The sequence below is a fragment of the Anabrus simplex genome, chromosome 7 (genome assembly GCF_040414725.1).
Source record: "Anabrus simplex isolate iqAnaSimp1 chromosome 7, ASM4041472v1, whole genome shotgun sequence".
Classification (NCBI taxonomy): domain Eukaryota; kingdom Metazoa; phylum Arthropoda; class Insecta; order Orthoptera; family Tettigoniidae; genus Anabrus; species Anabrus simplex.
The window spans coordinates 199188088-199211658 of NC_090271.1; the positions used below are offsets into that span (position 1 = coordinate 199188088).

General features: G+C 40.1%; 1 protein-coding gene across 1 annotated transcript in view; it reads left to right on the plus strand.

The window, feature by feature from the left end:
- The first annotated feature begins 5892 nt into the window (after positions 1–5892).
- mRNA-cap (mRNA-capping-enzyme) overlaps positions 5893–23571 on the plus strand; it is a 139196-nt gene continuing 121517 nt past the window's right edge. Inside the window, exons 1-3 of the mRNA XM_067151520.2 lie at positions 5893–6328; positions 22089–22281; positions 22527–22638. Of these exons, the coding sequence (XP_067007621.2) occupies positions 6134–6328; positions 22089–22281; positions 22527–22638 (500 nt within the window). The 5' untranslated portion in view covers positions 5893–6133. The remainder of the gene's footprint in view (positions 6329–22088; positions 22282–22526; positions 22639–23571) is intronic.

Here is a 23571-nt window from a genome sequence, read left to right on the forward strand (position 1 = left end):
TGCAGGTCTTTTGATTTGAATCCCGTGGGCAACCTGCGGGTCGTGATGAGCGTGAAATGATGACGAAGTCGACACATACACCCAGTCCCTGTGCCAGGGGAATTAACCAATTATGGTTAAAATTCCCGACTCTGCCGGGGCCTCTGTGACCAAAGGCCAGCACGGTAACCATTTACCCATTTACCCATTGGAAATTCTAAATGGACTATTAATATATCTTATGAATAAAAATTACACTTTCCAGGTTTTACACGGCAATCGAATGGAATCTTTCTTTTTTTAATAGTTGCTTTACGTCGCACCGACACAGATAGGTCTCATGGCGACGACGGGATAGGAAAGGCCTGGGAGTGGGAAGGAAGCGGTCGTGGCCTTAAGTAAGGAAAATGGGAAACCACGGAAAACCATCTTCAGAGCTGCCGACAGTGGGATTCGAACCCACTATCTCCCGGATTGATGATCACAGCCGCGCGCCCCTAAATGCACGGCCAACTTGCCCGGTACGAATGGAATCAAAACCGATATTGCAGTGTTTCCTTACAAACCATATTGATTGCAGTTGTAGCTGGGAGTTCCTCTTTGATGTCTACTGATCTGCGAACTCTTGAGAATGCTACATACAACTGTTCTAAACGAATCACCATCAGTAGCGCCATAGGCCCTCATTCCACATGAGCACTGCGGAGTGGTTTTGAATTTAATTCATGCTTTTGGCACGCATTCTAGTGATCAAGCATTCTATAACCCCCCACCCTTCCCTGCCGACCAATATTCTGATGCTAAAAGTATTTTCAACGAATGGGATTCGAAACTTCTAACCATGGTGTCAGACCATTAGGACTTGACGCGTTAACGACCAAGGCTACGATGTTGGCTTTTGTGTCTCGCGTTTATCGATAGTGATATAGCCCAGAATGGAAAAATGGATTCATTTCACTGAAAGATACTTAGTATTTTTCACTGAACCGTTCAAGTATGATGGTCATTATTGCATTGTTCTTGTAACCCATAAGAGGTAGGTACCACTTTAAGTTACAGATATACGGTATCTGTGGAAGGCAAACAAAGCCATGATATACGCAGTTCGACACCATGCCGATAGCTATAGCTGTGTACCTGCGAATATGCGACGACTTCGCTGATACAAACGCATTTTTCTTTTAAAAAGTACATAAGTCGTGGTCGTGAGAGTTTTATTATATTTTTCCTGTAAATAAGAAACAATAATCTATAACAGGTGTCAATTTCAGCTGTTGGAACCTTCTCGCTTTCTCAATATCGCTGTGAATGACAGAATTAGGGATTTTATTTACGGTAAGTAGATTTTTCGTTCATTCGTAATCTGTTTACACCTGCTATGCTGAACAGGGGCCTTGTGGGAGGATGGGAAGTTTGGAAGGGATAGACAAGGAAGAGGGAAGGAAGCGGGCGTGGCCTGAAGTTAGGTACCATCCCGGTATTTGCCTGGAGGAGAAGTGGGAAACCACGGAAAACCACTTCCAGGATGGCTGAGGAGGAAATCTAACCCCCCATACTCAGTTGACCTCCCGAGGCTGAGTGGACCCCGTTCCAGCCCTCGTACCACTTTTCAAATTTCGTGACAAAGCCGGGAATCGAACCCGGGCTTCTGGGGGTGGCAGCTAATCACACTAACCACTACACCACAGAGACGGACTCATTTGATTTTTGCAAAGGAAAAGTAGCCGTAATGCTACTGCCGTGGCTACAGCCTTTACGTCGCACCGACTCAGAGAGGTCGTATGGTGATGATGGGATTAGACGGGACTGTGTTAGGACTTGAAAGAATGCGACACCTGAAAACTACGAGGACACATTCATCACAATCCTTGCCTCTAGTTAGCTCTAAAATCTGGTTCGAAGTGGTGTAAATGGAACAAAATCGACCCATGGTACTGTTGTCCGATTCATATTTCTGTGTTTAAACATGGCGAAGGTGATACATTTTTGAAGAACGGCACAAATTATGATTATTTTTGGCATGTTAAGTAAGAGCTATGATGTTTTACTTTGTCCTCTCGACAAAATTATATACTTCACTATACTAGACGGCAAGACACTTGTAAAAAATGGAAATCCTGATAGTCTTACACCACTCAGACGTTTGGATTTCAGTGGTTGAGGACGTATTATAATAATGGTGATTATTATTATTATTATTATTATTATTATTATTATTATTATTATTATTATTATTATTATTATTATTATTATTATTACCGGAGGGAAGTCTGGGATTGGATAAATATCACCGCCGTCTCAACCTCTATATACTGCCTGCTCTGTGCCGCGAGAATTGCGTTTACAGCGACATTGCAGATGGCAGCACTTAACGAACCCAGAGCGCATGCTGGTTAAAAGAGAGTTAGTGCGTAACACCAACATAACATGAAAAATAATCCTTAACATTTTACTAATTGAGAAGATAATGCACATACAGAAACTAGCATTTCACATTTGAGCTTGGCTTAAGATATAGAAACGTAAAATATAAAAATCTTACCAGTTACAGTAGATATATTAGAATCATACCACTGTTGCATGGTATATACAAATTTCGGAATTTTCTCGACACGAGAAACGGAGCACCTTTACAGTCCTTTTCTTACTGTTATTTTCCAGCAGTGGACGCAAAAAAATTTCTATCACTATTTCCCTGACCCTTTGTTCATGATCAGATTTCAGGATACATTTTATAGCACATAATGCAGTGCGTGCGTTCGTTTAAATCCACCACCCAAACTCACTGAACTAAATAGAGCTTCTATTGCGTCTCCAGAAAATCATCTAGTGAGACCATAAAATAACCGGTTTTGTAACAGATAAGACAGATATTCGACTATAGATTTCACAGTTAGCGAGACAGCATCTGCCGTCTCATTAGTCAGACACTTCAGTTTTTCACGTTTTGATTCTAACCGAATTATTTTAACGTAGGCCTACTCGATGAAATCATCATTCAACCATTGTAAGTACTTTATCTGCTGGTGAATAGAAATGCATTCAATCAGGATTGTTTTGCCGAATGGCATCAGTAATCATTGCTGAACTAAAAGGGATAGATCGGAGACTTCTAAGCGTTTAACGAGGAAGTAGGCAGAAGCACTAGGTAACTTATTTGAAAGTCGGATTACAAGAAAACACATCAGTTTATTCGCGATAGCAGGAGATTTTACAATATCTGTGCCACATACACCTTCAATTTTGACCACGCAAACGAACTTGTCACTGGTTCGGTCCTAGAGGAGCCGTACCTAATTAGCCATTTAAACAGCGATCACTGTTACACTCCTCTCTGTTGGTCTGACAGTTTTACATTCAGCTCTAAGTCTTTATTTCACTAATTGGGAAATCCCGACAAAAACTATCAACATTTTCTATTTAGGCTAGCTGTCCAGAGTACTTTGTGACGGAGATGACACTAGACCAGGAGTCCTGCCATATTAATGAAGCAGCACATATAAATAAAAGAGCCTTAAATAATGCATGCGTTAAAATATGAAATAAGCCAACTAAGGGAATCCTATTAAAAATTGTTACTAAGGATTATCAACTAATCCAAAATAAATTTTTAACCGTTTGGGATAGTATTCCCCACGCCACATAGTTTCGCGTGATTTGTTCTGACTGCCCGGATTTTGTCTTGGGAAATTATGGATTTGATTTTTAAAAACGGTCGTTTTCCTTTATATTTGGCTGCTTCCTTTACTTTATTCAGACGATCAGTTTCTGTGTTGTCTTCGAATTGTCTCTGTAGTCTTTTAGCTTCATTGTGGTTAGCCATCAGCAGCGCAGTCTCAGAATTCTTGATCGGAGCCTCTAATGTCTGATTTTTTGATCACTGTTGTCATTCTTACTCGTTGGGATATTGACTTGGATTGATACATCGTTGTTCAAATGAATTTCGTAGTCGTCATCCAATATATTTCCTGCGGATGAAGAGCTTGTTTCATCACAGATTTCTTCCGAAGAAGTGTTGTCGCTGTCTGGTCTTTCGTGGAGCTATTTTTCTGGTTTGAAGGTAATGGGGATAATTCGAAGACCGACTAGGCACGCTCTCTGGCTTCAGTATATTTTTCTTTTAGTTTTATCTTTTATCTCCATCTCTAAAATTCAGGCTACAAACACGAGAATAATTTGATGGAATCCATTGATTACTCTTGGTTGATCCTTGCCTTGATATAGCGTTAAGCAAATTTTCCCAAAGTTCTTTACTTGGGAGGATAACAAGAATCCTCACACCTGAAGAATTTGGATTTCCTGCTTTGATATGCAGAGAGGAACACAACAATTTATCATTTCACAACCAGAGACACACACATAAATCCTCGCAGCAAACGCACTGGAACACAACAACGTGGTTACGGAGATTAGTTGGGTGCGTTAGCTGACGCCCCTAGCGGAGGTTCGTGACTTTAAGAGCTCACGCTGAGAAGCATGTTAACCGCATAGCATAGAGCAGGCAGTAGAGATTGAGACGGCGGTGATAAATATATTATGCGAAGATAGAGCCGTCGATATCGGATTAATAGGGATGTATCACGCAAAACTTGTCCGCGTAATGGTAGTACCCGGTATGCGCTTTCCGCTGCTCGACTGTTTTACATAAGACTTATATGGAGTATTCCTACATTTGCGACCATCGAAACGAAACTTTTACTTTAAATGCATTAAAATGGAGTTACCATATTCTGCTAATGTTTTCAACAAGACGGGAAATGGTATAGGTGCAATGACGATTGCGGATTTGGAAGCAGAATTGAAGAAAAGGGGCGAAAAAATATTCGGAAAAATGCAAGAGTTGATTGAAAGGTACCAGTAAGGAATAAATGCAGCAACTCCTTCTTTTAGCGTTTTTGTTAAGATTGAATTCTTAAAGTACAAATAGCATTTTGAAAACATTCCTAATATGGTATTTTTTCTTTTCTTTGCCGGTTATAGGCGTACATAAGGTACGACATTGCTATGACAGCAGTGCCTGGGGCTACATCCAGTACAACTGAACTTCATTTCCGTGTAGCGCACGAGTTTCAGGATTATTGTTTCGGACCATAAGACAAATACCGGTATACAAATTTCAAATTTGGAAGTAACGTTCAGGAAGTCTGAAAATGATGGTGCTCCAGTGTCAAATTATAGGTCACTGTGTGATTCAGGTTCCGTACCGCATACGGCGTTATGGCTGTTTTTCTACTTCTATATCTTCTTGCTCTGCGAGTTATTTCCAAGGTACCGATGCCATACCTACCATGACAATATCAACGGTACAGCGTTCTCCTTAAGTCTTCGTCTTTCGCCTAAAATGATTGAAATAGGTCATATTAACTTTTCAGAATGTACTATATTATTATAAAATTATTCCTTAATTAGTACTAATTAGCTTACTTGGCAGTTTCAGTAATGACATAATCTTCAACTATAAAATGTTTCGTGCAGACTTTGATATTAGGAGTCACCCCTAGGTCCTGCCTACGAATCGCATGCAACCACTTTTTACGGATAGCATCTTGCTTAGGGAACTGATGGTATGAATACGGTCGGTCGACCTTGTTTTTGGGACATTGGGACACAGCAATAGTCAGGCATCACAATTTTCTTGCCATCTTTGTTGTCGTAACGATATATTAAATCTTTACTTTCAGCATTTAACTAGGTAACTTCCATTAAAAACATATACAAACAAATGACGATCGACAAGCGCATACCGGGTACTACACGTGAGACATCTATCGGTAGTGTTTCAGTACATCCCTTGCTCGTTTGCAGATGTTGGCAAGCTTGAACATTTTACAAGGGCTTTTTTTGTTCGTGTAGTGTTTTCTCCTTGATCTATTTTTCATCCTTGATGATATTATAGTTGTTCTATGGCAGGTAGACCGTCAGCTGGGTTCATTAGTGTTATTGAGGTTGTTGGTTGTGTGGTTGTTGACGTTGATGTGTAACTGATGTTATTCTCATGAGTTACACATAAGATTTCCTTCTGACACCTTGCCCAAGAATGAGTTTTTTGGTGACAAAATTCTTTTCATGTTCTGTATGAATACACTGACGTATCTCCATGTGTTACCAAGTGTCAGTATGTTTTAATTCTAGATAGTTTAGTTTTAATAAAATAATGAGTGAAAGGGACAGAAAGGGCCCTGGTCCTGTCCCTCCCCGATGGCTGAACTGCCCTAGAAAGTCCAGCGCTCTTATAGGTAGCAAGTTTCTAGCCTTCAAAACTCCTCTCAGTGCAAGATTCAATGATCAAATTCCTGAGGAATGCCGTTTTGATCCAAAGATGGTCTTCATGTCCATGAAGAGTTACAAGGTATGGCAAGAAATGTAGTGTACTAATACATATTTTTGGTGAAAGTCTAATAATCTTTCACATTATCTCTTGAAACTGTACTATACTTAGCATTCATTAGTACCTAGGTCTAACTTAAACAAGAAGTCTAGGTAATTGAGAGTATGATCAGGTATACATTGACTATATACCTCTACAAATTAAGACTGTCAATAAAGGCTTTCACTGCCATGGAACAAATGATCAGAACAATAGAACTAAGTTTTGGGGTTATTAGGCCATGTGTGTGTGTGTGTGTGTGTGTGGAGCATTTCGTCCAGAGCATGTCATTTGAAATGTCCACGTGAGAAACGATCGAAATCCAAAAGAATAAAGAAATTAATTCATTTCAAAAAAATATGTTTAGAGCCATTCGGTAGAGGGCATCCAGAACTGCATTTCCACTTAAATTTTACCTTGAAAAAATGATCATTGTCCCAAGAAAATAGGTCTTGAAATATTAAATCTTATGAAAGTCTGTTCAAAGTCCATGTATAACGATCATAATCTTTCGTCTGCCTTACTGTGTAGATTCAGTGTTCTCTAGACTGAAAATAGGTTAGTTAGGGGCACCACGCAACTGTTAGCTTCCATTTGGGAGATTGTGGGTTCGAACCCCACAGTCCACAACCCTGAAGATAATTTTCTGTGGTTTCCCATTTTCACACCAGGCAAATGCTGGGGATCTACCTTAGTTAAGGCCACGGCTGCTTCCTCCCTATTCCTTGTCCTTTCCTATCCTATTGTCGCCATAAGACCTATCTTTGTCGGTGCAACGTAAAGCAACTTGTGTAAAAAGAAGGGTCATTTAGTCTTTTGTTGATAAGCATCCCTGATGCATTACACCAATCGTTTTTGTCACTTCGTCTTGTCCCATTCCATAAAAGTTTTCTAACAATTAATATAATGTAAAGACACTCCTATCAGCACCCCCGCGAACTAACAGTAACAGAGTATCGCCCTCCTTCATCACTCTCATGTAGGAAGAACAAATGAGCATCATCCTGCACTGAGTCTAATTTCTGGAGTGCCTATATTAGGTTTCTGCTGCCTCTTATTAAAGTCAGTCTGATAGGTCTTGCATTTATTTTACTGATTGGAATAACCAGGTGGAGAACACAGACATTAAAGGAGTTGTTAGTTGAGAAATGCAAAAGTCCAATAGACATGCATGATAAACACCAAAACAGAAAACACAAACTATCAAAAAGATACAGTAACTAATGTAATGATCCACATTAGTTCAACTCACTGCTGGTAAACAGATCCAATACGTTAGAGCTGAGGTGACATCCCAGCAAGCTTGTCATTGTGCCTCACTTCTATGCAGTGTGCACTATGACGCTTCGTCATATGCTGTTGGTGGCAGATCGCATAAAAATGGTCACTTTGATACAACATAACTTGAGACAGTTGACTTTGCCAATATTGTTAATGTGAATCAAAGTGTTGTCTCCAGATTGTGGGAAAGTTCCAAGACACCCATTCAGTAGTAGATTGACATCTCGCTTGCCTCCCATGCAAAACAGTAAGAAGTTGAGACCAGTAGGCCCTATATATGCATATCTGCATGTAGACACCGTACATGCACAACTTCTACTTGCACCACGAGCTGTAAGACTCCACAGGAGTTACTGTAGGTACCCCCAAACTATGCGCAGTAAACTCCATGATGTGGGACTGTATTCAAGAAGATTCCTCGGGATTCATCCACTTCGACGACATCGTAGGTTGGTTATATAGATGTTGATTCCTATAGGAAATCTGAAATATTTGTCCTGAATGAGTAAATTTATAATATCAATATAAATGGTCCGTTATTGGACATTATAAATTTTCCAGCTAACTCATTCTTGGTTGCCAATGGATGGCTTGGTTGTGAATGGATACCCGGAGAAACGTGGGTTCCACAGAATGTATTGGCCAGCGACTTCCCCAGACATGAACTGCACAGAACATGAATGGACCACTAGCCAGCGTTGGTAGGTGTGTTAGGTACCAACTGATGAGCCCACCCTAGCATACGAGGGCGAAACGCTGGCAACCAAGAATGAGTTAGCTGGAAAATTTATAATGTCCAATAACGGACCATTTATATTGGTATTATCGTAGGTTGGGTTGCGTTCATCGGGCATGGATACACAATCAGTGGTCCGGAATACTTTTGTCTGATGAAATACAGCTTGGTTTACACTTTGATGACAAATCTCTGTGCATATGAAGGGCTAGAGAGGAACATTACAGGAATCTTTCTCAGTAGAATATCACCAACAGCTTGGAGGTTGCGTACTATTCAGGGCAGGTATCATGTTCGGCCGCCGTATACCACTGGTTCACATTCAAGGAAACATGATAGCTGCAGTGTATGAACACAACATTATCTGACCCAGTAAGTAGTTTTGCAGAGATTGCAGGAGAGAAGTTTACAGGGCGATAACGCTCGTCCACATTGTGCAGCAGCTGTGAATGGATACCCGGAGAAACGTGGGTTCCACAGAATGTATTGGCCAGAGTCTTCCCCAGACATGAACTGCACAGAGCATGAATGGACCTTTCTTAAAAGAGCTGCCATTTGAGGAATGGGACTGTTTGCCGTAAGAAATGCGCAATGATTTGGTACTGAATATGCTCCATTGCATTCAAGAGTGCCACAGGATTCAGGGAGGACCAACTCGTTATTGGCTCATGAGACTGCATTGAAAACTGTCTTCAGTTTGTGATGTTCTAACTGAGGCAGTTTCTTAATTTGTTTGGTTTAGTAACATACTGAGTGATTATCTTTTCATACTGTATCCAGAGTTACCGAGAAGTGTATGTTTTCATTATGTTTACTATTCTGAGTTTCACATTAAGTAAGATTATATTGATTCAACCTCAACACAATGGTTTTTTTATTGCTGTTTATAAGAAGGAATAGAAAAATAACCTTAAATTTTTGCCATGGCATATGTTTATCATCAGTTTTGCTTTGAAATAACAGAAATTGATTCAGTTTGGGTGCTCAAAATGTCATGATCATTACTAGGGACTGGATCACTATGCACTAAAAACAATTAAAATATTTATGCAATTATGCACTAAAAATTTAGAAAAATTGCATGAAAAAATTGAAAAATATGAACCTGGATCCGCCCAAGATTGAATTTTTTGAGAATAAAGTTGTAACGTTTAGCGTTGGATACAGTGCGCGTGGTTTCAATAATAAGAGTCCAAGAAGACTGTGTAGTTTGCCGTGCCATATATGGCACGCTGGGCGGATTCAGGTTAAGATAAGCCAATTTTATTCACTCACTTTATACATGTATCATTCATTGCAGAAAGAAGCATCACATTAGATAACTGTATGTTCCGAGCTGTCAGTGGAGAGATGGCGTGGAATGACAGTAGTATAAGTTTGAGTGGTGTTTTTAAAAGTGGGAAAGTTCACAGTATGAAGATAAGAGAACAAATTGGGCAAATATTCCTTTATAAGGGGTTGAGTATGCCTTTGCTGGCAGGACGTAGTGTTTACAGTGCCCTATGTCTTCTAGTTTGGGCTAGAGCAATATTGTTACTTTCATTGATCTGTCTCAGCTTTATCCTTGGCTTTGACAAGATGAAAGTGACTGAGGTATGAGTGATGCTAGTAATGCCATTCCTTATGCAGCCAGTCCCTGCTATGAATGGTGTGAAAATGTTGCTCATAGGGTCAGTTGGTGCATGCATTTCAGTGGGCTTGGCAGACTGATATGTAATAGCAACTTCTGGCTCGGTGAGGAAAGCAACGGGAAACTACCTCACTCCTCATTTCCCTAGTACGCCTCTTCAGTGATGCCTAGGCCATTTATGACAGCTGATGGCGGAGCTGTTGAGGATCCAACCAGCCTTCGGGCTGAGGACTAAACATACATACAAGGGGTTAAGTTAGGGATTGGAATAATTTACTAAGGGAGAGTTCAATAAATTTCCAAAGTCTTTGCAATCATTTAAGAAAAGGCTAGGAAAACAAATAGGGGATTTGCCACCTGGGTGACTGTCTTAATGATTGATTGATTGATTGATTGATTGATTGATTGATTGATTGATTGATTGATTGATTGAGTCTGGAGTCAAATCACATCTATTGTCTGTCAAAATAGTTTATAGGCCAAGAATGACCTTTTTACATCAACTGAAGTGATGGGACAAAATTTACAGACTGCCACCAAAGGTTTCAAATGTTCATCTAGCAAAGATACCCTGATTCCACTCAAGTACTGCCTAATTATTGAATCTTCTTTAGTTCGAGTTTATCACTTTCTCTAACTTGCATTTAATTTTCTTTCCAATTTCACCTGGAACTGAATTCATTGAAGTTGCTTTCTGAACGAGTTCAAGTGAGGCATGGAGGAGTGCGCCAGTAGATTCTAAGTTCTCGGTTGTTTTGAAAGTGAAGAAGAATGCGTATGGATGAAATTCACATCTTCATAGACAAGAATCACTTTCAAATATCACTTTTGCCTCACGGACACATGCACTATCATCTTCAAGTTTTGTAACGACCTCTTTTACTTGATTGAAATTCTCCTGTAAAATTAAACTGCAAATAACCCTGTTCCTCACCTAGTTAGGGCAGGTTCCAATGGCAGACAACTTCAGGCAGGCAGTCGTAGAACTGAACACGGGCTGCTGGTTTCAAAAACCCCTTTTCCCACTTGTAATTAAATTGTTAACAGCTGGAATTTGTGTGCGTATTTCTTCCGTAGTATGGTGCAATCCATGTGCTAAGCATGTAATGTGAATAAGGTTGGGATGAAATACTTCTAAGGCTTTTGTGCCTTCAGCATGTAAGCAGCTGCATCAGTGACCATTACAAGCACTTTGCAATAATTATTTTCAATTTTAGTCGGCTACAGCAGTCACAGAGCCTCCATGGCTCAGGCAGCAGCGCACCAGTCTCTCACCGCTGGGTTCCGTGGTTCAAAACCTGGTCATTCCATGTGAGATTTGTGCTGGACAAAGTGGACGCGGGACAGGTTTTTATCTGGGTTCTCTGGTTTTCCCAATCATGTTTCATTCCAGCAACACTCTCCAATATCATTTCATTTCATTAATCATTCATTAATCATTTCCCCAGAGGAGCGTGACAGATTTCGGCGCCGGCACAATTCCTATCCTTGCTGCTAGGTGGGGGCTTCATTCATTCCATTCCTGACCCAATCAAATGACTGGAAACAGGCTGTGGATTTTCATACAGTAGTCGCGGAGTATCATTTACAAATCTTGCTATTATACTATTGTTAGTTTTCTTCAGCACTTTGCATGCAAGAAGATAATTTGCCAGGTTAGTCTGGGTGTGGCTTACTAACTATGAAATTTTGTATGTACGGCCACATTTATCAGTTGTTTCATCCACCGATATCCAGATAAAGATTCCTTTAATGTCAGAACAAATTGAGTCCATGGTAGATTTTTATACAGAGGAGGTAGGTAATTTTTTCTGAGAGTTGACTCATCTGGGATATATTGGTTTACACAATATTTTTCCTGGAATGATTGTAGAACTGGATTGTTTAATTTATTTCATGGAATATTGCTGCATACTAAGATCGGCTGAAGATGTATTAAATGGAGGCATTGGTTTTATGTGCTAAGAAGTAGTTGTAGTGTGTTGTTCTTCTTTCCATCTGTCGAAATATGTGCAGTCGTTTTTTGCATGTTGTTCATGTTGAAATTTCTTTTCACATTTCACTTCCTTTGAGCATACTTAACAGTAGATGATGACAAAGCTGTCAGTTGAATAATCACTATTACCTGAAACCCACTAATTTAATAAGTACTTTCTGCTGCTCTTCTCTTTAGGCATTTTCAGTACAGGATATGCAGACTAAGAATAAGGTAAAGATGAAAGGGATGTCCTACCCCATCCCTTTGTTGAAATAGCCAGGCAGTATGCTTGCATAAAATACTATTATATCATCTGTTTCTTAGAATTTGCTTACAAGGGATACTGCCCAGATAGGGAAAGGGATGTCCCACCCCATCCCTTTCTTGAAATAGCCAGGCAGCGTGCTTGCATAAAATACTGTTATCTCGTTATCTGTTACTCAGAAAGTTGCTTACAAGGGATGTCCAACACGCAGACGAAACCAATTTTGTGTGAGATGTATTTCAAATGTATATGATGAAATATTCCGTTATGTGTAGAATATACAGTAAATCCAAATGTATATAAATTTTCAAAAAATTCGGTCCCTAATCATTACTGGTTTGTGTGTATGAAGCCTGATCTGTATTAGTGCTAAGTTTGAGAAGAAAGTAACTATGGCTTTTAGAAATATACAATTACAGCATTTGTCTGAAGGTAAAATTTGAAACCATTGGAAAGTAATTTTGAGGATAATAGATGGTGAAATTGGAACTTATAGTACATGTCTCTTGAGGAACTTGTTATACCAGCTAATGCTTCAACGTGGTGAGCTTATTTGGTTGGTGAAGTTATGGAGGGTACTAACATTTTATCTCTTTGTGGGGTGTGATGGTGGAGTTTACAACTGCTCTTTCATTGACTGTTCATATTGGTTTGTTTCATGTGTCTTCTGTGCTTAATACATTATTTTAGGATGGAGTATCCTCTATAGAGCTTTTAAAGTCCATAAATCATTGCTTGGATAAGTGAGTGAAATTATAATCATTGCAGTTGTTCCTTCTATTTCAATATGAAATTATTTTACAAAATATTATGTGCACATTATAAGTTAAGTATCTAGTCATGTCATAACTTCTGTCCCTGGTTTAAAGAGGTAGCTATAAAGCGTTAGTCTTCACCCTTGCATTGTTATTTGCACAGGGTGATACAGTCCAAGCTCCTGGGAAGGAAGCAGATGAAGATCAGTTGCCACACAGTTAAAATAGGGGACGGAGTGAAAGAAACCTGTATCGTAGTGATCGTGTTACACAAGTGTAACAACAGTGGAGATTTTTGAATTGAACGATTGCTGTAAATAACAAGCAAATTTGTGTATTAAACCATTAAATGCTACATTGAGACTTTTTTTTTTTTATGTTAGGACTGGTGGCCTTAGCTATAAAAACTGTTGCCGAGACAGTTAGAAGAAATTGGCTCGGCAAGCAAAGAATCATTGCATGGGAAAAGAACTGCCTACAGATGATGCTGTGCATCATTAAAGAAGTTCTTAGGTTTAGAGTGTACTGAAGAAGCACAGGACGGTGACAAACAGTAGCTTTATATCAGATAAGAGCCAAAGGGTCAAAAGGCTGTTGGAGAAACACACAAATGGAAGTTGCTACCAAATCTATATATACACTGACTGACAGAGCAAATGCAACACCAAGAAGGAGTGGTCAGAACTTTATGCCAATTGCAGGGTAGACTGACGTCACTGAGGTATGCTCATGATGTGAAATGCGCCGCTGTGCTGCGCACGTAGCGAACGATAAATGGGACACGGCGTTGGCGAATGGCCCACTTCGTACCGTGATTTCTCAGCCGACAGTCATTGTAGAACGTGTTGTCGTGTGCCACAGGACACGTGTATAGCTAAGAATGCCAGGCCGCCGTCAACGGAGGTATTTCCAGCAGACAGACGACTTTACGAGGGGTATGGTGATCGGGCTGAGAAGGGCAGGTTGGTCGCTTCGTCAAATCGCAGCCGATACCCATAGGGATGTGTCCACGGTGCAGCGCCTGTGGCGAAGATGGTTGGCGCAGGGACATGTGGCACGTGCGAGGGGTCCAGGCGCAGCCCGAGTGACGTCAGCACGCGAGGATCGGCGCATCCGCCACCAAGCGGTGGCAGCCCCGCACGCCACGTCAACCGCCATTCTTCAGCATGTGCAAGACACCCTGGCTGTTCCAATATCGACCAGAACAATTTCCCGTCGATTGGTTGAAGGAGGCCTGCACTCCCGGCGTCCGCTCAGAAGACTACCATTGACTCCACAGCATAGACGTGCACGCCTGGCATGGTGCCGGGCTAGAGCGACTTGGATGAGGGAATGGCGGAACGTCGTGTTCTCCGATGAGTCACGCTTCTGTTCTGTCAGTGATAGTCACCGCAGACGAGTGTGGCGTCGGCGTGGAGAAAGGTCAAATCCGGCAGTAACTGTGGAGCGCCCTACCGCTAGACAGCGCGGCATCATGGTTTGGGGCGCTATTGCGTATGATTCCACGTCACCTCTAGTGCGTATTCAAGGCACGTTAAATGCCCACCGCTACGTGTAGCATGTGCTGCGGCCGGTGGCACTCCCGTACCTTCAGGGGCTGCCCAATGCTCTGTTTCAGCAGGATAATGCCCGCCCACACACTGCTCGCATCTCCCAACAGGCTCTACGAGGTGTACAGATGCTTCCGTGGCCAGCGTACTCTCCGGAGCTCTCACCAATCGAACACGTGTGGGATCTCATTGGACGCCGTTTTCAAACTCTGCCCCAGCCTCGTACGGACGACCAACTGTGGCAAATGGTTGACAGAGAATGGAGAACCATCCCTCAGGACACCATCCGGACTCTTATTGACTCTGTACCTCGACGTGTTTCTGCGTGCATCGCCGCTCGCGGTGGTCCTACATCCTACTGAGTCGATGCCGTGCGCATTGTGTAACCTGCATATCGGTTTGAAATAAACATCAATTATTCATCCGTGCCGTCTCTGTTTTTTCCCCAACTTTAATCCCTTTCGAACCACTCCTCCTTGGTGTTGCATTGTCACTGTCAGTCAGTGTATAAAATAAGAGTTTTGTCTGTACATTGCTCAGAATTTGAAAATAATGGTAATTCTGTATCGGTCATGTCCATAGTAACAAGAAAATGCACTTTTTGCTTTTCCGTAATTTCTGTCTATCTGTCTGTCTGTCTGTATGTATGTATGTATGTATGTACACGCATCACGAGAAAACGGTTGAAGAGAATTTAATGAAAATCGGTATGTGAAGTCGGGGGATGAACCTCTACAATCTAAGCTATAAATCGTTTTACTCACGCTGAGTGAAATGGTAGTTTAGGGGAAGGCGTAAAATTGAATTCTCAACAATTATGTTATTAGTGGTCGTATTTTAAAGAAAATGGGTATTCAAAGATGGGGAATAAGCTGCTACAATCTAGGCTATCAATAATTGTATTCACGCTGAGAAAAATGGCAGTTTAGGGGAAGGCCTAAAATTTAATTCTCAAATATTCTTATTAGTAGTCCTATCCTGATGAAAATCGGTATGTAAAGTCAGGAAATAAGTCGCTATAGTCTAGGCTGTAAATTTATTCATGCTGAGTGAAATGGTAGTTTAGGCGAAGGCCTAAAATGTAATTCTCAAATATTTCTTATTAGAGGTGTAATCGATGAATGCTACATAACTAATGTTATATAATATTAAATTTCATATTATTCATGCCTTATACATTGTTACCATACTGGCTATGATCACAAAGATATTCATGAATTTGGATTTTTGTCACTAAGTCCATATCAGCACCGAGTAACGAGAAAATGGGTAAACAGTATTTAATGAAAATCGGTGTGTAAAGTCGGAAAATAAGAAAGTACAGTTTAGGGTATAAAATATTTTACAAATCACAGAGTTGAAAGAAAACTAAATGTGAAGGCCTACAATATGGAAAGCTCACAACATTGATCAACAATACCATTACATTGACCATTGTTTGTCGTGATGTGCTTTGTGTCTTCTGTTGCCCCGCATCTCCAGTTGATAGGATTACTGCTGGGTACAGAGTATTTTTATTTGATTTACGTCGCACCAACATAGATAGGTTTTATGGTGACGATGGGGTAGGAAAGGGCTAGGAGTGTCTTAGGCCTTAATTAAGGTACAGGCCCAGCTTTTGACTGGTGTGAAAGTGAGAAACCATAGAATACCATCTTCAGCACTGCCGACAATGGGGTTCGAATCCACTATCTCTCGGATGCAAGCTCACAGCTGCTTACCGCTAACCACACGGTCAACTCGCTGAGTCGTACAGAGTGTAACAGCCTGCCTGAATATTGATGGGAAGTAGCTGGGGAGTTAGATAACTTTCTTCTTTAGCATGCCATTCCCCTGGTTTATAAATTTTTTGATACTACTGGTACGTAACACACTGGATCATCATAGCATTTGGGCTATTCAATCCCTACTCTGAGGCACTGATTGGAATGAACAGTGTGCATATTTAACGGAATAATGGCAGATGAGTGTTCATGGCAATCTGAGGCCTGGTCATCCCAGCTCTGGAACTTTGGACTATTAGATTGGCACCGCAATATAACCGCAGCACTGTTCGTTAAAAGTGATAAAACGTGCGGCTTTCCATTTGATAGAGTATTTTATATGATAGCATTGCTTTTAATAGCTACATTCATATTTACGTTTTTGTAATGACCTATGTTGATTTCGGTTAGGAAAACCACAAAGTCAGTCTTTCTGAGAATCCCGTAGCGAAGCACGGGTACATCAGCTAGTTTTATTCTAAGATGAGAACATCATCTGTATGGAAGAAAAACTGTAGTTCACTGGGCGAGTTGGTCGTGCGGTTAGGGGCGCGCAGCTGTGAGCTTGCATCCAGGAGATAGTGGGTTCGAATCCCACTGTCGGCAGCCCTCTAGTTGGTTTTCCGTGGTTTCCCATTTTCACACCAGGCAAATGCTGGGGCTGTACCTTAATTAAGGCCATGGCCACTTCCTTCCTCCTCCTAGCCCCTTTTCCTACCCCATCGTCGCCATAAGACCTGTCTGTGTCGATGCGACGTAAAGCCACTAGCAAAAAAAAAAAAAAAAAAAAAAAACTGCAGTTTCAGAATTATTGAGTGTCCACTCACGGGTCTCAGAAAGCTGCTGTCATCTTCCCAAAAGTGGAAAGAGTTCACTACCTAGCATCAGGGGAGTGTCACATGAGAGTGTCACATCACTGCATTTCAGTAAAAGTTGGATGAAGACATATGCCACCAACTGCCAAAGCAACATTTGGGAAGGGTTGAGAAGCCCTTAAGCACCACCTTGTTCACGGTAAGCACTGGATATTCCAACAGGACTGGAGTGTGCCATCTAGACCATGTCAACACAGCACTAACTGGAGCGCAGTATGACAGAGTTCAGTACCTAAATTGAAAGCCGTGACCTTTATCTACTGGACCATTGCTTCAGGAATATTTTAGAGTGTAAGACCAGCTCTAAACCCCCTTCAAAGTATCGAGTTCTTAAAAGCAGGTTTGCTTAAGGGTACGTTTGTATTGAAGCTTCGCTGCTGGCACATGAATGCTCGCCCGAGCACCTCACTGCTGGCTTTAGCCAGGCTGCTCGCCATGGAGCTTTTACCCTACAACAGCTGGCAGCTCTCAGGTGTAGTCGAAAATTCAAAACAGCAGGACTGATAGTTAAGGCTGTTTGTATTTTGCATAATTTGATTATAGATATAGAGGGGCTGAACACTTAGACTACAAAGACGTACTTCCAAGAGCTACCCCATCGAGGAGAAACAACGCAGCTCCAGCTGAAGCTTTTGAAGTGTGGAATAAATTCAGAGATTTTTTTAATGAGTGAGTCGCAGTTCTGTTGGCGAGTGTATCCTACAATAATTTGGTGTACTGAATGTGTAATAAAAAGTGTAAAATGCCTCGCCTGGATTTTTCAGTGCATTTCTACTGCGGGAGTAGATTGAAGAATGAAGTTACACATGCTTTGTTTTGTAATTTAATAGTGTACTTTTGAATAATGTAAAATAAGGGGTTATGGAGTATCTCATTTTGATTTTAGTTAGGTCTCCTAAACAAAATGTATTTATAGTTTGAAAAAAATAAGTGTTGAACTTCCCACGATAAACAAGGTATTGGTACCTCATATAAATCACCTGCTTGTAATGATAGAGGTCCCCTAAATAGCAAGAATAAAAGAACAAAGTTGACATGATGATGATGCTTGTTGATTAAAGTGGGCTAACATCTATGTCATCGGCCCCTGATGGTACGAGTTGAGATGAAATTGATTAAAAGTTATAATTGACCCACTGACTAGGATTAGAAAAATGATAATGATAAGGAAAATTATTATGAATTTAAAATAAGCAGTGGATCTAATTCACAATGCCTTATCTCCTCTAAAATTAAAAAGAGTAAAATGTAATGAAATTGAATAAGGCACTGACATAGAAGTAAAATAATATATTTGATTCAAATTAAAAATACACAAAGATAGATAAACACATAGTCAATAGAATAAAATAGTAGATAACAATAAAAGAAAAATTAAAAACAAATAGAAGTCTCACTTTTAAACACGATAAAACAGGCCACCCTCCCTCATAAAACGGAGAACAAGGTCTACTGGCCCCTCGTCATTTTGTCACTCTTTTTACCCCATATGAATCTCTTATGATGATCCGCATGCCGCTGGTTCCAAATCACATTGTGTTCGAAGATAGGTTCAGATAGCAAGTGAGCAAGTGATCACCGAACATGTGTATAGAGTGCGAAGAGAGGGAGAGTGGGTGACCTTGAAAGAACCAATCACAGTCCAAGTTACAGGATAGCCGGTGATGTGCCAGGCTCGAAAATCAAACGTGTTTGAGACCATGGATGTGGCGAGGATAGCAGCCAGCAGCGCAGCTATAAGCTGGGCTCCAGGTTAAAAGCATTGGTTTGTTTCATCATGGCCTAACATCGAGCAGCGAGGCTTGGTGATGTGCCAGCAGTGAAGCTGCAGCATAAATGTACCCTAAGACAACTGCCTCGATACCACTATATAGAAGTGGTGGTGAGGCAATATATGCAGTTAGTGGTTGGGATTGCTTCAAGAAATATATTATGGCAAAGAGTGGATATTTTGAATAATTTAAATGTATGGTATACTATGTGTAGTCTATAATTAATAAATAACATACTGCACTTGTAGTGGTTGTTATTTCTCTACACACTAGCCACCTTTCTTGCAGGGACAAATATTATGGCATGGCCAGGTATAAAAATATTCCAATTTGTCTGGTGAATTATGAGAATATTCCTGAGTTGATGATGAGTTAAATAACAGAGGCCTGCGATGAAAAAAATACAAGGAAAGTGATATGTCAACTTCATGTATTTTTTGGTGCTGATTTCAAAAACAGTAATGAAAAAGTTCTATCACGTCACGTTTTCTTGAAGAATTTAATTTTACTTAGATTTTTATGAACATTTACCACAATTTGTTTTCCGCATTGAATTTCTTCCCTCCCCACCTGACCATCATTCTGCTTTTGTGAAACCTACAGATTACCCCTCTGCGACACCTCTCCGTCTCCATCTCTCTCTACCAATAGCGTTGCGCGAATCCTTATCTCATGTCATCTCGGTTCGCTAACCTCGCAGGAACGCTCGCCAAGTAGTGTCATGCGTGCGCTGATACAGTGGCAAGTGGAAACTTCTTCACAGAAACAGTTTTATTTAACGGTTGCTTTTCTCTGTGTGTTTCGTGAAACATGGCTTGCAGTTTGAGACGTGAAAATGTGCCAGATGACTTTTGTTATATATGCGGTGAATTGCATGAGGAGCATTACAGACTATGTTAGACAACTTTATCTTGCATATTTTGGCATGAAACTTGGAGACCTTGACAAATCATGAGCTCCTCATAAAGTTTGTGTGCAGTGTCTCAATGATCTACGCTTGTGGCTTAAAGGAAAGAAGACTGCTTTACGTTCGGAATTCCTATGACATGGATGGAGCCGAAAAACCACTCTGATGATTGTTACTTTTGTTCCTGCCATGTCCGTTGGTATAACCGCAGAAATCAAAGGCTAATGTCTTATCCTGATAACATTTCATTGGCAGTACACCCCGTTCCTTATGGACCTGTTGTGCCAGTGCCTTTGCCTCCAACTGAATTGCCAGTCATCGCTTGAGAGTGTTCAGACTCGGAACATCCTGAAGTTCAACGCTCCAATACCAAATATAAGCCCTCTTAAGGTGATTCACCCCAGCCCTTCTCTCAGGTTGAACTTAATGATCTGACTAGAGATCTGGGCATTTCAAAAGAGGCAGCTGAATCGTTGGGCTCCAGATTGAAAGAAAAAACTTATTGGCCAAAGGAACATCTTTTTATTGGTACAGGAATCGAGAAAAGGAATTTTTAAGTATGTTGAGGAAGAGGAGAAACTGGTCTAATATTCTAATGTTCTTGGATTGATGAGCAAATTTAATATCACCTACGATAAAGATGAATGGTGTTTATAGATTCTTCAAAAAGGAGCCTGAAAGCTGTCCTCCTTCATAATGGAAGCCAGTATGCATGTGTACCACTTGGACACTTGGTGCATTTAGAAGAAAACCTGCCTCTCGCCTTCAACAAAATAAAATATGCCAACCACGGTTGGGCCATCTGTGGTGATTTGAAAGTCCTTGGTCTACAGGGTGGATATACAAAGTATCCATGTTTCATTTGTGAGTGGGACAGCCGCGATAAGACTCAACATTGAGTTTTAAAAATGGCTGAAAAAAAATCATGAACCAGGCACCAAGAATGTGATTTGGAAAAGCTTTTGTTACTCCCTCTGGATATCAAATTAGGTGTAATGGAACAGTTTGTTAAGGCTATTCCAGAAGATGGAGAATGTTGCAAATATCTGTGCAATAAGTTTCCAGGTTTATCCAAATCAAAGTTGAAAGAGGGAATCTTCGTTCGTCTCGATATTCGCAAGCTTATGAAGGATAAAGCATTTGAGACTAGCATGACAACAAAGCAAAAAGAAGCTTGGGTTGCCTTCAAAGATGTCTTCAGTAAATTTCTGGGTCATTACAAGGTTCCTGACTATAACGCAATTGTAATGAATATGCTGGGCAAATTTTAAGTGTGGGGGTTGCTCCATGAATGTGAAAATCATTTCCTTCACTCACATGTGGACGTTTTCCACAAAAATTTAGAAGCAGTCAGCGAAAAACAGGGTGAAAAGTTCCACCAAGACATCACAGATATGGAGCGCATATATCAAGGAAGATGGGACAAGAAAGTGTTTGCCGACTACTGTTGAATGACAACACATGATAGGCCTGAGATTGAACATAATAGAACGTCAAAAAGAAGTTTGAAATACTTGAAGTTCTTAAATAGAAACTTTATTTTGTTTTGTTTTTTGCCCAGTTTAAAATTTGTTTCAAACTTTCATGTAAATATACATAATATTTGTTCCTCTTGGTCAGTCGTCCTTTTATGTAAGTTACCTAAATAAAAACAAATTAAAATAGTATATTGGTGATTTTCTTCTAGGAACTGCACCATAATTGATGTAAAAAGTTTGAACACAAGGGAACATTCTTTGCTCTCGATTTTTATCAAAAATATCAATATTGATTTTACAAAAAAAAAACAGACGCGATGGGTAAAATGGAGGTCATTTTTTAAATAAGCACACCAAATAACATTGAAATTAGTGAAATCTTCTCTTGTATTTTTAAAAACTTCAATTTTGCAGGCCTGTGTAATTGATTATAATAGGAACATGAAACATAATTAAAAAATGATTTTTCCATGTTCACCAATTTTTTATTATTATCCTTCTGCTGTCTTGTAAGAATGTAAGATGGGAATTGGAACAATTAAATGTAAATGTGCCCCACCGTATACATGTCAGGTATTTAAAATTAAAGGTTATGTCTTTTTTGGTTCAGATTCCATGTTAAACTGCTGGTCCTGTGACTATGATTATGTTGTCAATAATCGTGTAAATCAGCTAGCTTTTTTTGTTTTTGTAAATGATGTGATTTAATGTATTAATGATTTGATGTTAAATGTATTAAATGTCTCTTTCAGTTAAAAGTTGGACTATGGATTGATTTAACAAATACTTCACGCTTTTACAACAAGGATGTTGTTGAATCTGAAGGTTGTAAATACTTGAAACTTCAGTGTCGTGGACATGGAGAAACTCCATCAAAGGATCAGACGAGAGCATTCATTAATATATGCCAACAGTTTATAAGTCAGCATCCTCTTGAAATTATTGGTTAGTGGATTTACTCTATTAATATGTTATTTCATAACTAAACAGAAATTGGTGCATGGTACAGTGTAGTATGTTTGTAGCTCAGAATCTGTAAAAGTCATAGCAGTAGGATTGTTTTCATATGCATTATAGAAAGAAAAAAAAAAAGGCACATAATTGGGAGATTATTTTAAATAACCTATTTCTTTTCAATAAAAATTGATTAAATTGAAATGTTCAATTTGGTTTTTTTTCTTTTTTTGCAGCTGTGCATTGCACACATGGTTTTAACAGAACAGGATTCCTTATTGTATCCTACCTCGTAGAGAATCAAGACTGGAGTGTTGAAGCTGCAGTTAGTCATTTTGCTACCCTCAGGTAAGAAAAACAGGTTTATTGGATCAAATCTGGTGGTTCTTTGTGCTAAATAGCCTTCTCATTACAGTTTCTTAATTTTGAATCTGCAGTCTGCTGGAGTGAGTTCTAGTATGATTATCATTTGTAAGTGATGTATAATAGCCGAGTGCTTTAATGAGTGAAACAGAGTTTGGATAGCAGTTACTGTGGACTGAGCAACTTGGATAGGTGTGTATGAGGATTGTTTCATAAGTCGTGGCTACTGTGTTATACCTTCCAATAAAGCATCAGCATTGTAAATCCATTAGATGCATTTGAAGGCCACTGGAACTTGTTTCTCAACACTAATACCAAATTGGTCTGGGTGCAGGAGCTAATGACAACGAGCAATCGGAAGGTAAGTAAATAGAAATCATTGTTTTACTGTGGACAAAATGAGCACAAATCTTGCAGTTGTTGTAAAATGTAGAATACTGTTGACATGGAAATACTCAGATGTATAGAAAATTCCTGAATAGTCCAGCACCTGTCTTCTGTTAAGCACTTTTCGATAATAGTCACTAACGTTTCCGTACGAGCAGACATGAGACATCCTCAACAGGTTGATATGGCAGTACTCTATCACACACTGTTTCTCTCAGCTTAACATGACACTGACTTGAAATTCAGCCAAGGAGAGCTGCATTCATCATGGAGCAGGGCTGTTAGCATATTGTTACATGATCAAGTGACCATCAGCCCTGTTGTAGTCCCTTTTGGTATTTCCTGAAAGTGATGAGTGAGTTAGGCTGGAGACCTCTCAGCCGGCCTGTCCTTGGATTGTGCTGTCGTCTGGTTTCTTCTTGGGTCTTCTGGAGCGCAAAATGAGAATGTTCTTTCGCAAGCTGCATCCTGAAGATCTCAGTACTTTATCACCAGAATGTGAAAATAGGCTCGCCGCAAACAGTCAGTGTA